The sequence below is a fragment of the Mobula birostris genome, chromosome 27, assembly GCF_030028105.1.
Source record: "Mobula birostris isolate sMobBir1 chromosome 27, sMobBir1.hap1, whole genome shotgun sequence".
Taxonomy (NCBI): domain Eukaryota; kingdom Metazoa; phylum Chordata; class Chondrichthyes; order Myliobatiformes; family Myliobatidae; genus Mobula; species Mobula birostris.
This window is the reverse complement of record NC_092396.1, coordinates 32,971,679-32,989,118: the sequence shown is the minus strand read 5'-3', so window position 1 is coordinate 32,989,118 and position 17,440 is coordinate 32,971,679. Positions and strand designations below refer to the sequence as shown.

Sequence of the window (17,440 nt, the reverse complement as noted above, 5' to 3'; positions counted from 1 at the left end):
TTCTCTTGCCATTATTCCCCAAACAATGCAGTATAACAACTATTTTACATAGCATTTACATTGTATTAGGTATTATAAGTAATCTAGAGATGACTTAAAGTATATGGGAGGATGTGTGTAGGTTATCATGGATCGGGATCGGAAAAAAAACGGAAGTTCTCTTACTAAGTAAGTCAGAACAGGTACATCTGGTATTATTTAGCGTCAGTCAGTCAAATGTTTGTCTTAGTATATAATATACATTTTACCTTTCTATGCAAATAAAACACTTAAGAAACATATGTTTCAGCGCCAGGCTCAGGAATGGAAGTTCCCGAGTTTGATCCAGTGACAGTTCGCTCCCGAGCGCGCTCTCCATCTGTGTCGGGTTGATGTGGAGGATCAAAAAACCAAAACCCAATAATTAAACCACTGCGTTGCTTAGTAATAACTGTAGTTTTCATCAGGGCAGGGGCCTTTCTCACTTTATCCTTTAAAATTGTTCCGATCGTTGACCGACTGTAGCCTAACGCTTTTCCAATGACCGATGGCGTTTCACCTCTTTCCGGTTACTTTATTATTTCCACTTTTTCAATCGTGATCGTGATTATTTTCATGAACAGAAACACTGCGGATTCAGAGTTCCGCCACCGGGTCCTAATGTCCACTGCACTGAGACAGGTTAAATAAGGTCCGGGGTTCCGCTGGGTCCTAAGGTCTACCTCATTGAGACCGGTTGAATAAGAGACTTGAGCATCCATGTTTTTTGGTATCCGCGAGGGGTCCCGGAACCAATCCCTCGCGGATAAGGAGGGCCGACTGTACAATCACGGAGCCCAAATCAAAATTTACAGATAAACACTACAATGAGAACATTGAAATTTGAATGCAACCTTTGATGTTGCACTAACTATTAATGTGGCACAGGAAATGTCAGCAGAATTGTGTTCCAATATTTGAGTTTAGAGGAGACAAAGGACCTAAACAAGTGTTTCTTTAAAAAGGATCACAAAAGCAGGCATTAAACATTTGAGATCAAAGTACAAAAGGGAGGGAATATACATAGTAGGCGTTTCTATTGGCCCCTGTCTACCTTAATAGCTTCCAAGACAATTGCATCCATTTTTGGTCGTGCAGTGGGAGACATCTGAGAATTTTTCTGCACTCGAGCTAGTTGACTAGCAGACAAGGTAGCCCATGATGGAATGGTCTTTTTAATCTTCTTATCCTTGGTTGGTTCCTTTTCTCTGTAATAGAGGTCACAAATTATAAAACTTTACGAGTTGGTCAACACTGAGCATTCTTTCCAATATATTTTTACTAAAATGATCAAAGATTTTTTACGCCTTGCATTTTACATTAAAATTATAAAACAATGAAAATTAACATCCATTTTTAACTGATGCTTATTGAGCGACAAAGATTGCCAAATGATGACAGAGCTCATTACATATGGTTGAGCCATGAGATCCTCAATGTCCTGTATGGCAAATATGGATGAAGCAATTGTATCAATACTTCAGTTCATATATCCAATAGTGCTCATCTACTAAATAGGCTTGATGGACACGTTTCACAGTAGATTAACAGAATGATTACTGACATGCATTCAATCATTTTTCCCCTATAATGTGCTATTAAGGAAAGGTATGTTGCAAAAGAGTAGAATTGTAAACTTAATTATCACATTTGAGAAATAAGGTTAAAAATAATTTTTCACACTAACACTAACTCATACATAATTGCTGAAGACACAAAAGAGGAAATAAAAAGGCATCAGAGTAACAGTACACATAAGTGTCCATGAACTGGAAGAGGACATGTACTCCAAACATTATGTTCTTTACAGGACACACAGAACACAATATTTTGACGCCGTACTTTGGAATGTCTTCTTTCACTATCTGCCTTGGGATTAAACACCAATTGCTGCCAGTCTTAAAAATTGCTAGAGAAAAACAAAACTATGTATTGAACAATAAAAATATTTCCCCTTTCTCTGCAGCATGTCACCATACTGCAGAAAAATAAATTATTCAGATTTCCAATCTTAGCACCACACAACATTTTTGAATTGACATGGGTATACTCTTTTTTGGGCTCCTCCAAAGGTTTGGTTTCTTTCTCTTCTTCTCCATTTTTTTCGGCTTCCTTTTTTTCCTCCTCTTGAGCTGTAGTGTCGTTTTCTGGTTCCTCCTCTGCTGAGACAGATTCTTCGGAAGTCACATCTGCATCTTAATGAATAGAAAATAGAAATTATAATCTAAGCAAATTATTTATCAACTATGTTTCTCACAAATAACTACTATAATGGAAATCTCTGACGCCATCCAAGAAATTGTTTCCCTCGTCCCAACTGTACAGGAACAAGCTGTACCCAAAAGCAGAGCCAATCCCCAATCCTGTGGGCCCTCCCTCACCAAAAATGGTACAGTTAATCTAGTTAATCTTTATCAACAACACTGTGCAGTTCATTCAAGGGGAAACTTGCAGTCACCCTACTCCTCATCTAGACAATAGCCCTTTATTAGGGTCAGTTGGTGGCAGAAGTTAACAACCCCAAGAAAAAGAAACATGAAACATTACTGAACCATAAACCATAGAAAAACTACAGCACAGAAACAGGCCTTTTGGCCCTTCTTGGCTGTGCCAAACCATTTTCTGCCTAGTCCCACTGACTTGCACACGTAGAAACCAAGTCAGCTGTCAATGCACAAGCAGTGGCTCAATTTGTCTGACTCGGAATATGGAATTTCCAGCATGGGTACTTGATCTTGAAACCATTTTCAGCAACTGCAAACTATTTCCAGTAATCCCATTACATTTTGTGGGTCGCAACCAAAGTTTTGCAAATCTTTAAGGGAAAGTGTTATATAAATACAGACTTCTTTCCATTTACAGCAGATAAAAATGTATTGTAAATGGTTCAAACTTGTCATTGACACTCTCATTGTAAAGAATGGGAACGTTCTTAATATCTTTATGCCATTAGATGGCTAATTGTCTGGTACTATTCAGGACTACAGATTGTTCAGTCATCTTCAACTCTAAAACTGGTCTGCTCTGTTTAGCAAATAAACAGTTTAGCATGCATCTAATCCAGCAATGCCTTTTTGCCTGTTTCATCCTATCTTTAAAGATGCCTTGTACTACTCCTATTGCATTCATCATTGAATGAGGACTGATCCATCTTAATTGCAATGGTCCAGTGTGGGATGTATCAGGCCACAAAGTTACATATCATTACAGGGTACAATATTGCTGCAGTTAATGGTTCATAACCAACTCCCTATCGTTGCCTAATACTAAATGCCACCTCCATTCCGAGTCTATCCTAATGAGAATGCCACACAAAACAGTGCACACTTTTAACCTAGAAATTTATAGTGCGGTGGACGCTTCTAATGCAACCACTACAAAACTAGATTGGTGGCAAGATCAAGGATATTTATTGCTCATTGTGGATTCACTCACATCTGACAATTATGATAGTGATGGTGCCACTGAGCCACTCCCATCCACTGAACAACCAAAGAGGTAGTCAGCGTGTCAAATGGAATTAACAACTGAGGGAGGTGGACGGAAATCAATCTTTTCATCGTTGTGTTTGACTGAATGCAATGCGCCCTGATGCAGTCTGGAGTCAACACTGAACTATCAATGCCACATTCCACCACTGTGCCATTATAACAGTGAATCGAAGTAATGGAGATTTACCTCAGCTTTACTGAAATTGTAATTTCATTTCACTTCTGAATAGCTTTATCTTCCATGCATTTAAAGTTAAAACTTACATATTTAAAATCAAGAAATTTAAATCAAATAAACAAATTAAGCATTTCTTTCTGATCTCCTAATAACTGTTTCTTCACAATGCAATAACAACCCCACCTGATTTAATCAGGCTAAATCAGAACAGGTTCAGTGGATAGATTGATTTAACCACTGGGTAACTAAGGGACATCTGAGGAAGTCCAAAATAATCCAGGAGACTTTCGGAGACAAGCAGCATAGCAGATACATCAAATTTTGATCTGAAATCCTGACTTTCATTTCAGTTAAGGTGTGTGAAAGCCACAGTATTAATGGTAAGACTCTTGGCAATGTGGCAGATCAGAGGGATCTTGAGGTCAGTGTCCACAGGACACTCAAAGCTGCCGCGCAGGTTGACTCTGTGGTTAAGAAAGCATACCTTCATCAATCGTGGGATTGAGTTTAGGAGCCGAGAAGTAATGTTACAGCAATACAGGACCCTGGTCAGACCCCACTTGGACGACTGTGCTCAGCTCTGGTCGGCTCACCACAGGAAAGATGTGGAAATCATCAAAAGGGTGCAGAGGAGATTTAGAAGGATGTGGGCTGGATTGTTGAGCATGCCTTATGAGAATAGGTTGAGTGAACTCGGCCTTTTTTCCTTGAAGAGGTGTACAAGATGATGAAAGACAATGATTGTGTGGATAGTCAGAGGCTTTTTCCCCCAGGGCTGAAATGGCTAACACGAGGGGGCACAGTTTCAAGGTGCTTGGAAGTAGGTACAGAGATGTCACGGGTAAGTTTTTTTACAGAGAGAGTGGTGAGTGCGTGGAATGGGCTGCCGGTGACGGTGGTGGAGGTGGATACGATAGGGTCTTTTAAGAGACTCCTGGACAGGTCACTGGAGCTCAGAAAAATAGAGGGCTATGGGTAACCCTCGGTAATTGCCAAGGTAAGGACCTGTTCGGCACAGCTTTGTGGGCCGAAGGGCCTGTATTATGCAGTAGGTTTTCTATATTGATCTCATTTTCTCAAGTCTGATGTATGGAGCTATCACTTCTTGAATTGATTTACACTATCCCCTTCTAACTTGCTAAAGGACCTATTACTGGTGAAATTCTTTACCAATTTGCCTGCCCTTCCAAATGTCCTGATATCAAGGCTCATTAAATTCCCCTCAATAAATTGCTATTTATCATTAACCATGGTTGCATTCTCCACTAATTGGTCAGTTGTTCAAGCTTCTTGATCAACATGCTCATAATTGAACTGAGTTCTCTGAAATCCTTGCTGATGCTAAATCATCACCATGGTTGTCCAAGAACAAACATGAGCTTTCAGTAGATCATATGCTTCATACCGCTGGCCCATTGCTAAATGTAGCATTTAAGCCTCCAACCAATTTTGGTTACCATATCAAGGATAAAATTATCAAGAAAAGAGTGAAGCTGTAACTAGCAATTCTATCATTTATATTTGCAGTAACAGAATGGACAGCCAACCAGCTAGCCTACAGTATCATAATAGCAACAGCTGTGCAAATTGAAGTATTGCCATCTTCATCTTGTGGCTAGAGAAGTGGGGGGAAGAGGGGGTTGGATAGGCTCTGAATGAAGGGTACAAATTTTGGTAATTTGAACTGGTGCTAGAATTAGCCCATTGGAGATTTGGTACTAGTTACTTACACACAGTAATTCTATAACTACACCTCACACAACATCCCTTCAATCACCACCTCAGGCTTTCCATTAGTTACAAAGCTCAAATGATCTGATGGAATGCTTGGTGATCACTAATATCAAGTTAAAAATAAATTCAGTTAAAAACAATCCAGAACAGTTTGATTTAAAGATACAGCACAGCAACAGGCCTTACTGGCCCATGACCCTGAGCTGCCTAATTACACTCCTGTGACCAATTAAACCTCTAACCCATACATCTTTGGAATGTGAAAGGAAACTCACATGGTCATGGTAAAAACATACAGACAGCGGTGGGAAAGGAATCCAGGTCACTTCTGCTAACCACTATACCACCATGCTGCCCCCAACCTGACTGACCTAGTAGCATATCTAAATTGAATACACACACAACAAAACTACCAAGTTTTTCTAACAACACCCTTATCTTGATTAATCTCTCACACAATAAGAACACAATCATCTTGAAAAAGATTTAAAAGTGACTTTTACCTGTAGTAGGCTTGTTTCTCACTGGACTCTCCTGTGCTGAGGGACTAGCATTCCGCCGAATAGGCATGTTTACACTGATAGAATGAGTGACCTGTTAAAGAAACTGCATAATATAGTTTCAGCCAAAATATCACTGTGAACAGCAATTTTTAATAATGATGGACAGAAAACAGAAGTACTCGAAGACTGTGGTCAAAATCAGTGAATAAATAGATATCAGCTATTATAAAGAAGCATAGCCAATATTTCCATTTTATGTGCACCATTTACAGATATCCAATTGCAGTGTGTAATTGAACAAAATGTGCAGATAACATATTACCTTAAATAAATTAAATGAACTGTGTTAAAATGTTAAAAGAATGAACCAAACTTTAAACTAAGAAATACAACTGTGGTGTTTTGTCATGATAATGAGATAGAACTGTCTATTTAATAGACACTTAATATTCTTACACAATCTAAATTAGCAAGAATGGATGAAATCTTCAAGTTATTTGGATAACATGGACTTACTTCTCACTTTACAGGTGAACCCCTGTGAACAAAGTTTGAATGTCAGCATTCCCATTACTGCAAGGACCCCCAGTTTACCCTGTGAAACCAATAATGTAGGGAAAGGGAGAAGAGACAATAACAGTGGAAATAGCCAGTGATATTTTGTAGTGTGTACACAATAAGACATTTATTTAGATGCTGGTTGTCATGATCTGAGGATGAGGATGAGGATGAGCGAGAGAGAGAGAGAGAGAGAGAGAGAGAGAGAGAGAGAGAGAGAGAGAGAGAGAGAGAGAGAGAGAGAGATAGAGATTGATTGATTGAGATTGAGATTTCCCTTACAACAAGAAACTGGGTGTCTACAACTTGCTTAAGTTTTTCATATTTAGTTGGAGCAAATTTCTTGCAATCCAGCACTAGAAATTAAACAAGCAGTTTTGAATGACATGTAGATGAGATCTTAGGAAATGAAGTTAAGAGGCAAAATTTTTTATTGCTTGTCTTTCTGAATGCATAAGAAATGGCCAACTTAATTGAGGAAAATTATCAGGTTCTGCTATCAGGATATTATGGATCAAAGGCAATTAAGTGCTCCATCAAGCTAAGAAAAGTAAGCTGTCAAAAGTGTACAAATATTGTCTGCCTACCGTGCTTTAGGAAGGAACATTGCCATCTTCACCAGAACTACGTAGCTGAACCTCAACTACTTGATAGAGTGGTTCAAGCTGTCAATTTAATATATCAACTGCTACAGACCTGGACTCTTTACGACTTAAAAACAACCTGTCACAGGAACTCAGGAGACCAAGTAGCATTTGCGGAAGGAAAGGATATGCCGATGATTTGGATCATGATTTTGGCAGAATAAGGCCAGGATCTTGAGCCACCACTCAATGCACCTATTTTCTATATTTTCTGTAATAATGGGTGGGTTTTATACAATGGCCATTGTAGTAGCTCTAAGTTATGCTCCTGTATTCTCAGTTGTTTCTGAACATATAATGATCAAAAAAGTGAAACTGGCCTTGACAAACTTCAAGGATTTTTGAAGTTAGTGGCGGGAATTCATTTAGTAAATTAAGTGACCCCTGAAATGAGATCTTAACATCTCAAATATTTCACAAATGCTCTTTTGACAAAGAATTAATCTGAACCAATACAATCTTACCCACAATTACTTCTTAGCTCAAAGATCATTACCCTGGTTTAGCCTAACAGTTGCACTGGCTCATGGCAACTAGGGACGTCAAATGTCAGATCCGAAAATTGAAAAACATTAACTTGTTTTTAATGTTTTTTCAGGGTTTTTTTTGTATATGGATATTCCAGCCAATTTACATGTATCGATGTTACTTCACAATTTACAATGCCTACCAGAAATGGAGAAAAAGCCAAATTACCCCAGCTTACGCATTTAGTTATAGAAATTTTACAAGAATGACCATTGTTTAAGCCTTCTCCTAATTTTATGCCCAAGAAACTTAAATTTCTACGTAAATCTGTCACCAAGCCTAAAACATAATAGTACACTGTAAATGTTGAGATGACTTCAAGGTATAAGGGCGTGCAATACTGTTTTTGACAGATCAAGATCAGGCAAAAGCCATAAAACACAGCCTGTACCCCTCATCTGTTTCTCCAGTCCTGATGAAGGGTCTCGGCCCGAAACGTCGACTGTACCCTTTTCCACAGATGCTGCCTGGTCTGCTGGGTTCCTCCCGCATTTTGTGCGTGTTGCTTGTAGTATATAGTTTAGGCTACCCAATTCAACACACTCAAGCAGAGAGAAGAGTCTTTGATGTGCCTGCGCCGTTTCGGGGGCGGGAAGCTTTATCCTGGGGAAGGAGGGAGCCCCCCAGATGGTTGCAGGGGCGCATGCTCAGTGCATTCCGATGGAGCAGCGCCTCGACAAAAGCAAACAAATGCATTCATTCAAACTTCTGCAAATAAACAATTGCAACACCCAACTTCCCGCAGGCACACACAGCGCACACTCCGCACCACAACAGCAGGGCTAGTGGCAACGGAGGCAGTCATATGCTGTGTGCGAGCGCTGTGCAGGACGACGGCACCAAAAACCCACTCCCACATCAAAGCCACAGCATCAAAATGGCGCTCGGAGGAACACAAACATTGTAGCCTCCCACTCCACGGCTCCGACCGCCGCCGGTCAACCACCGGAACTGCACAACGCACAAGCGGGATGGCGCGCCCTGTTGTGACTTTAAAGCTTCATTGCTTACCTTAGCAGTTGCCCTACACTTTGCCTCTTGCCGCTCTGACTGCAACCCAAGCTCTAGCGCTTCTCCGCCGTACCTGCCTTGGCCGGAAACACCGTCACCCAACTGCCAACTGATTCAAATGAAAACAACAAAAAGAAACACCTCAAAATTACAAATCATAGCTTTGCCCCCAAAATCAGTGTGAAAGCAGTGTGAATTACCTTGCCCGAAATAATTTTAATTAATAAAATGGACAATTATTTTCCTGGCCGTTTATTTTTTTCATTTTACCCTCAAATATGGCGGTCGCAGGCGTTTGCCCCTTACAAAGATGGCTATGCAGTTTTTTTTGCCCCCTGACAAATAGGGCGATTACCGAGATTTGCCCCCTTACAAAATGGCGGCTAAATTGTTCTTGACCCTCACAAAGATGGCGGCTAATTCTCAAAACCGTTTTACGTTTAACATATTTGCTTCCTTGGAGTTTTAAACAAAATCCATCTAAAACTTGCAAATAAATGCTTTCTTGGAAATTTCCTGGTATTATTTTCAAGCAGAAAACAAACAGATCCTATTGCTTAATTATAATGTTAACGGACAAGACCCTCGGGGAATTGATGCCAACTCCTTCCACCCGAGAATGTGGCGAGCCATTTCCAAGCTTAGGTAATGTTTAGCCTTTATCATTACAACCTCGGGGACGCCATTTTAAAGCGTTGGCTGAACCAAAGCAGCAGCTCCGCCTCTTATTGACCACTGTTTACATTTGAAAAGGCCAATAAATGGCGGTCCGGCCCGCCATGGCCCCAAAGGGGACTACAATGAAGGCGAATCCGACTGCTATCTTCACACCAAGTCTGGTATTTGGGTTCTATTAGAAACCTGAGTGATTTGTTTTGGGAATAGAACTAACCATGGTAGGTCCTTTTCACAGAATTTTTCATAAAGAATATTTCCAAAATGGGAAAAAAGATTTGATGGGAATGTTTTCATGTTTGCAAGAGGTTCTACCAAAAAGAGAGTAATGAACAAAACCAAAATAGAAAGAGAAATACTGAAAACATTGAGTAAATCAGACACCATCTGTGGAAAATAAAAGAAAAGGGTTAGAAAAATATAGGTGAAACACAGGCAAGTGGGTAAGTAAGCTCAGTAAGACAACTTCATCAGCGGAACTAGTTCAAGAGAAGAATGTATTTCTGTGCCATACAGCTCTGTGACTCCAAAGGTCTGGGTCAAAGAACAAAAATTCTAAACATTCACGAATATTTAAGTGAATTCTTTACTCAGCATTCATCTATTTAAACAGGGCCACACTAATTACATAAACTTTGCTGAATAGTAAAATCAGGATGAATGTCTAAGAATAATGAATTTTATCCTGTATTAGTAGTTAGATCTGACTCTGTATTTGTAGAATGAAGTCACTGAGAATTATTGGGCAAATATCCCAGTCTAGATCCATATTTCACATCAAAAGAGATGGCACTTGGAAGTGACTTATTCTCCAGGTTGTAAATGCAGGACTTCCTCAGGCAGGGGTTACTCAGGATAATATGTGAAGCCCAGCTATCATCAACTGCTGCATTGATGGTCTGCATTCAATTGCAAGATCAGAAATAGGAAAGCCACTTGCAATTCTTTATAAAATAATGCAGCCCAAGCCTTGGACACCATGGGCAGATAAATGACGAACAACATTTATGCAACACATCTGCCTGGCAATGACCATCTCCAGACATTCCACCTCTCCTGGAAGTTCCGGGAGTCTCCCGCATCTGAATGGTGGCTCCCTGATGCCCGCAAATTATATACAATATCGCGGAAATCAATTTTTTTGAGAGCGCGAGAGCAAGCAAGCCAGAGAGAAAGCAAGCGAGAGCGTGAGAGAGAAAGCAAGCGAGAACACGCGAGAAAAAGCAAGTAAGATCGCGAGAGAGCGCGCCATGGCAGAGTGTTCCAAAAAAAAGAAATATAAAACGTACGTCACCCCAGACTCCACTAAAGTGTACCCCTGCCTAATAGGGGTCAAAAATAATGACTGTTGCTCGCTGCACTGTTTGCAACAGTGACTTTTCTATTGCCCATGGTGGGTTAAGACTGTAAAAGACACGTTGAGGTGAGTTTTAACAGGTGTCATTCGTTCATTAGCATAGCATAATGAACAAATTGACAATAAACTGGACTGGCCTAAGAACACTGAGGCTGTCTACAAGAAGGGTCAGAGCCGTCTCCATTTCCTGAGGAGACTGAGGTCTTTCAACATCTGCCGGATGATGCTGAGGATGTTCTACGAGTCTGTGGTGGCCAGTGCTATCATGTTTGCTGTTATGTGCTGGGGCAGCAGGCTAAGGGTGGCAGCCACCAACAGAATCAACAAACTCATTCGTAAGGCCAGTGATGTTGTGGGGATGGAACTGGACTCTCTCACGGTGGTGTCTGAAAAGAGGATGCTCTCTAAGTTGCATGCCATCTTGGTCAATGTCTCCCATCCACTACATAATGTACTGGGTGGGCACAGGAGTACATTCAGCCAGAGACTCATTCCACCGAGATGCAGCACAGAGCGTCATAGGAAGTCATTCCTGCCTGTGGCCATCAAACTTTACAACTCCTCCCTTGGAGGGTCAGACACCCTGAGCCAATAGGCTGGTCCTGGACATTTCATAATTTACTGGCATATTACTATTTAACTATTTATGGTTCTATTACTATTTATTATTTATGGAGCAACTGTAACGAAAACCAATTTCCCCTGGGATCAATAAAGTATGACTATGACTATGACTGACGTTATTTAAACTAGCTGGCTAGCTGCTAAGAAGCTGCTCTATTGCAGACACCCCACCTCTCCCGGAAGTCTCCCGCAAATTGATGGTGCTACCTCCTTGAAATCAGTTTTTGCAGGGTGGGATGTCTGCATCTCCAATGAGAGAGAGTTTGTTATAGAGCACTTGGGGCCTGCTTGTGTTCTTCAGCCCACTGAAACCAGCCAACCAACAATCACCCATTTACACAAATACTTTTTTTAAATTTTTCTCATGCTCTCATCAATTTCCTGCATATCTTGGTAATGTAGGAGAAGACTAGCATCCAGAGGAAACAAGAGCACTTACGGGGAGAATGCGCATGCTCCATGCCAACAGCAGCAGAAGTCAGGGTTGAACTCTGGTCTCTAGGTCTGTGAAGCAGCAGCTTTGCTAGTTGTGCAAATGTGGCTCCCAGTTACATCTTCCCAATCTTTCTGGGGATTACTGGTGAACAGAAATGTAACTGAACCAGTCACGCACACTCTTTCTGCAATGCTTGGTATCTAGCAACAAGTGACTTCCCAAAACCATTCAACAACACCCACATTGGGAATATGATATACTACTCTTCACTTGACGTAGAACTGCAGTTCTTCAGCTTGGACCCTCCTAAAGCAGTGAGCTCCATCAGTAAGGATATGGCTAGTGATACACTGGCAGCATGTTCCCCTGCAAATCAAATGCTCATAAATTTGAACTATAATGCCAATCCCTACTCTAAATTCTGTAATGTCTCACATAACAACGTTCAGAATGTACTTTCTGCAAGTGATTCACCATTACCTTTCTAATGACAAGTACTGATGGGCATCAAATGCTGTCTTTTGGATTGATCCTGACTTCATTATGGTCTGGGTTGGCAATTCAAATGCAAGAAGCTGCAGAGAGTAGAGGTCTCGGCCCAATACATCCCAGGCACATATCTCCTTACCATCAAAAGTATCTACATAAGGTGCTGCCCCAAGAATGCAATATCTATCAAAGATCCTCACCATCCAGGGCATGCCACCTCACAGCTCCCATTAGGCAGGAGGTACGGAAGTCTGAAGTCGCACACTGCTAGATTCTGTAACAGCTATTTTCCTTCAAACATTTGGTTTTTGAACCAGCAAACACAACCCTAATCACTACCTCAGAATAGCAAAACTATGACCACTTTGCCCTGCAGTGGACTTTTGTTTTGTTCCAATTGTGTTCTTTCTCAAATAATTTATGTTTTATTTCTTCTAAATGATGTCTGTTTAATATTTTGTGTCTGTGATACTGCTGCAAGTCTTTAAATTGCACCTGTGCATACGTGCACTGCTGCATATGACAATAACTTGATTTTGATGTTCATACTTGTAAATTAAGTGGAAAAAACAGTGGTAGAGGATAAAATGAAGGAAAACCTGGTGCTGGCACAACTCAAACTTGCATATTGTACATGAGGACTCTTCCCAAAGCAAATTACAACAAGTACTGGAGTCTCCTTTCAGCTGTTCCCTGCCTGTCGCCAACCATTGCATTGCCCTCAACCTGGCTGAACTTGTTTTCACATAGAAGGCATTGCTATGGGAACACCAAAAGATCTGGCTCATCCTGCTTTCTCATGGAATATGTGGCATAATTCATGCAGTTTTACTCAAGCGCCTTCTCTTTGTTCTTTCTTTTGGAAGGAAGGGAGGGCGCCTGAGTGGAACGGGATAAAATATGCAGATTATACATACATTTGATCAGTGTTCCATCTAACTCTTGCACTGATATAGAAAATTAAGTTTGCTGCAGAACAAAACAGTCGATACTAGACATCTCAAATAAAAAAAGCAAAGGTGCCGGAAAAACTTTGGTCAGAAACTACCTCTGGAGAGGAAAGCAATGAATGGTTTTCGTTAGAACCCAACACTTCATTCAAAGCTGCTTATAATTTCTATTCTTCCCAACTGAAATCTGCTCCAACATTAAGCTCTTTCAACTGAGGCTTAAAACTTTTCTTTTCACTGTAGCTTTTAATTAGAGTCTCCAGCACTGTAACTTCTACGGTATTTATCGTACCCATTTTTGATGTGATTTTATTCTCTTATATATTGTCTGAAAACTGATGTTGGATTTTTATATCTTGTTTTATGTAAAGCACTTTCAATTGCCTTGTGTTTGAAAGGGGTATACAAATAAACTTGTTGCTTGCTTGCTCATTGTCCACTAGTCCGAAATGTTAGAACAATCCACAAATTTGTGGATCCAGTCTACTGCAAAATCACTTAAATCATTCAAGATTAGCTTAATTTGTCACATGTACATTGAAACATACGTCAAGTTCCATCAGCGATTAGCACAGTGTGAGGATTGTGCTGGGGGAAGACTGCAAGTGTTTGCCATGCTCCTAGAGCTGACGTAACATGCCCATAACTCATTAACCCTAACCCTAACCGTGTACCTGCTGGAATGTGGCAAGATACCCACATTGTCATGGGAAGAACATACCAACTCCTTACAGACAACGGCAGGAATTGATTGCTGGCACTGTATAGTGTTGTGTTAACCACTCTGCTATTGTGCTGCCCTTCGATCTATATTGGTACAGATGAAAAACAACAATGGTCCCTGCACCAATCCCTGTGGCACACCACTAGGCATGGGCTTTCATTAAAACAGACAACCATCTACTAATACTCTCTGTCTTTTCCCAATAAGCTATTTCTTCTTCTTTTTCTGTTTCTATACTACATGTTTAAATAAAGTTTTATTGTCTATTTTTAAGTTCCTTGCTGGTTTTCCCCGCAATTTATTTTCTATTTTTGCTCGTTTGTTGGATTCTGAATTATCCCAGTTTTCAGGTCTTTTACCAGAAGTGATTTCAGTGACCTAGCAGTCTAAATCTCCCCTCTTGCTCTGTGATCATCTGTCTGTTCTCCAGGTCCAGTACTCATCATTAAGTGACACTGGGAATAAGCATGAAATTACTACCTTAAAGCTTTCAAATTCATTTCCTAATGCAAATTTACCTTGCAGGATCTTATTCCTTTTCTCAGCTACATCACTGGTACCAGAAGATAGCTGACTTGCATGATCCTTGACCCAAGGTCCAGGAAGGCCTGCAGCCACAGAAAAGCTTTTTTCTTCTCAATAAGATATCCCTGATCTCAATAATTGTGCTTTTGTTTGTCCTCCCCCCTACGTGGCAGAGCTACTCGGAGTGCCGTGTGTCTTGTTGCATTCTCCTGAGAAGCAATCTCCTCCAGTAGTGTCCAAAATAATATTTCAGTCTTAGAGGATTTTGAAGATTTTTTCCCTTGAGTTTTCTTCCTCCATCTTGACTAGTATCAACCCTTTAGAAATTTATTTAGTGGTAGCATAATGTCTTCCTCCGTAGACTCCAGTGCCTTAGATAGAAGGGTCAAAATTCCATTTCCCTTTTTGGTCTTTTTAAAGATCCATGCGGATACACTCCTAAAACTGTGGAGATCCACTGCACCGAAGCTTTCACTGTTCAGAAAGCACTTCATTACTATCTTTTGGTTCATTATCAAAGACTTCAATTTGCATACAAGAAAAGGAATTTGTTTCAGTTTTGTATATTTGCTTGATTAATAGTTATAGTTTACTGCATCCATGAATTGTTGCCTATCTCCATATCATCAGCAAATCTAGATGCATGGATTTTTAACATAACGTCTAAAATATTTATACGTATGGCAAATTAATGTAGACAAATAATTGCATAGTACAACTAGACACATCTTGCAGGGTACTGAAAATCTTGCTGACCAAAAGATCGGAGCATTCAAGGACGTCTTCAACTTCTCACTGCTGCAAACCCCTGTTCCCGACAAGAACATGGCATGTTAAAGAAGAGTGAAAAGCCTCAACAACTGTTACCCAGTTGCACACTCATCTACTATGGTAAACTGCTTTGAGAAGTTGGTCATGTCTGGAATTAACTCCTGCCTAAGCAAGGACTTGGACCCCCCGCAATTTGCCTACCCACCATTAAATGTGTACAGCAGAAGCAATCTCACTAGTTTTCCACTCAGCTTTGGAGCACTAGAAAACAACAAAATATATGTCAGGCTGCTGATTATCAATTACAGCTTAGCATTCAACATCATAGTTCCCTCACCACTAATCAACAAGCTTCAAAACTTTTGCCTCTGTATCTCCCTCAGCAACTGGAACTTCGACTTCCTTATTAGGTGACTACAGTTAATGCAGATTGTTAGTATGATCTCTGTTTTACTGACAATCAATAATGGCTCACCTTAGGAACTGTGTCTCGCCTGCTACTCTACTCTCTCTACATTCATAACTGAACGGCTAGGCACAGCTAAACACTATATATAAATTCTCTGATGACACCACTGTTGGCAGAAACTTGGATGGCCACAAGGAGGCGTACAAGAATGCGATAGATCAGTTGTGCAGTGATGTTGTAACAACAACGTCAGCAAGACCAAGAACTTTGCTGTGGACTTCAGGAAGGAAAAATTGGGTGACAACACACCAGACCTCATTCGGGGGTCAGCGGTGGAATACTTTATGCTTTTAATGTTGCCAAACAATTGATACTAGAACATACAATCATCACAGTGATATTTGATTCTGCGCTTCCTGCTCCCTGGATTACAAATATTAAATATTAAAAATATTAAACATAGTGAAATTAGTAAATACTAAAAATTTAAATCATAAATCATTTAAAAAAATAGAAAAATGGAAAGTAAGGTAGTGCAAAAAAACCGAGAGGCAAGTCTGGATGTTTGGAGGGTACGGCCCAGATCCGGGTCAGGATCCATTCAGCAGTCTTATCACAGTTGGGAAGAAGCTGTTCCCAAATCTGGCCATACGGGTCTTCAAGCTCCTGAGCCTTCTCCTGGAGGGAAGAGGGATGAAAAGTGTGTTGGCTTTTAGGTGAGCAGCTTCAAGTTCCTGAGCTTCAGCAGCTCAGAGGATCTGCCCTGGGCCCAACACAATGATACAATCATCAAGAATGATCGGAGATTAAGGGAGCCAGGGCTTTACTCTTTGGAGAGAAGGAGGATGAGAGGGGACATGATAGAGGTATACAAGATATTAAGTGGAATAGATAGAGTGGACAGCCAGCGCCTCTTCCTCAGGGCACTACTTACTGCTCAATACAAGAGGACATGGCTTTAAGGTAAGGGGTGGGAAGTTCAAGGGGGATATTAGAGGAAGGTTTTTCACTCAGAGAGTGGTTGGTGCATGGAATGCACTGCCTGAGTCAGTGGTGGAGGCAGATACACTAGTGAAGTTTAAGAGACTACTAGACAGGTATATGGAGGAATTTAAGGTGGGGGGTTATATGGGAGGTAGGGTTCAAGGGTCGGCACAACATTGTGGGCCGAGGGGCCTGTAGTGTGCTGTACTGTTCTATGTCTAAGGCTCACCAGTGGCCATACTTCATTAGGATTTGGAGATTTTGATATGCCGCCAAAGACCCTAGCAAATTTCTACAGATGGAGGGTGGAGAGGATTCTGACTGGATCAGATCTCCAATATGCAGGATCCAAGGGCTCTGCGGAAGGTTGGAGGCTCCGCTCACTCCATTGTGGGCATACTCACCACCATCTTAGACATCTTCAAGAGGTGGTTCCTTAGGAAGGTGGCATCCAACAAGGACATGCCTTCTTCACGTTCTGCTACCACCCTGAACACCCACACAGCATTTCAGAAATAGCCTATCCCACTCCATCACCAGGTTACTGAACAGTTCACAAACTATCTTGTCGTTTGTCTTTTGCACTCTTTGTTTTATGGCTTTCATTGTCACTTTTTGTATTTTACTGCCGCTGCAAAACAAATTTTATGGCCAGTCAGTAATAATAAATCTGATTCTGATTCGAATTTGTGTATTACTCATGTTCTATGTTCTGCCTCTTACTATTCAGCTAGTAATCCAGCCTGGTCAATAATGTGTCCAATTCTGTAAACATAAAATTTAGCTAACTGTTATTTGACTATATGGGTTCTGGAAATGCATATCATTTTT

At 40.7% G+C, this 17,440-nt stretch overlaps 1 protein-coding gene across 5 annotated transcripts in view; it reads right to left on the bottom strand.

Annotated features, from left to right (window-relative positions):
* Positions 1-8,771, bottom strand: part of hp1bp3 (heterochromatin protein 1, binding protein 3) — a 29,198-nt gene extending 20,427 nt beyond the window's left edge. For 2 of the 5 annotated variants that reach the window (XR_011883368.1, XM_072245307.1), the window contains exons 1-4: positions 8,666-8,770; positions 5,925-6,027; positions 2,069-2,213; positions 1,073-1,226 (exon numbers count right to left, since the gene is read on the bottom strand). Coding sequence is in view for 4 of the 5 variants with exons in the window: in XM_072245307.1 (XP_072101408.1) it covers positions 1,073-1,226; positions 2,069-2,213; positions 5,925-5,991 (366 nt within the window). In the remaining variant the exon portion in view is untranslated. Of the gene's footprint in view, positions 1-1,072; positions 1,227-2,068; positions 2,214-5,924; positions 6,028-8,665 lie in introns of all 5 variants that reach the window. The other 3 variants (XM_072245310.1, XM_072245309.1, XM_072245308.1) reach the window with 2 other exon arrangements.
* Between the last annotated feature and the right edge of the window lie 8,669 nt (positions 8,772-17,440).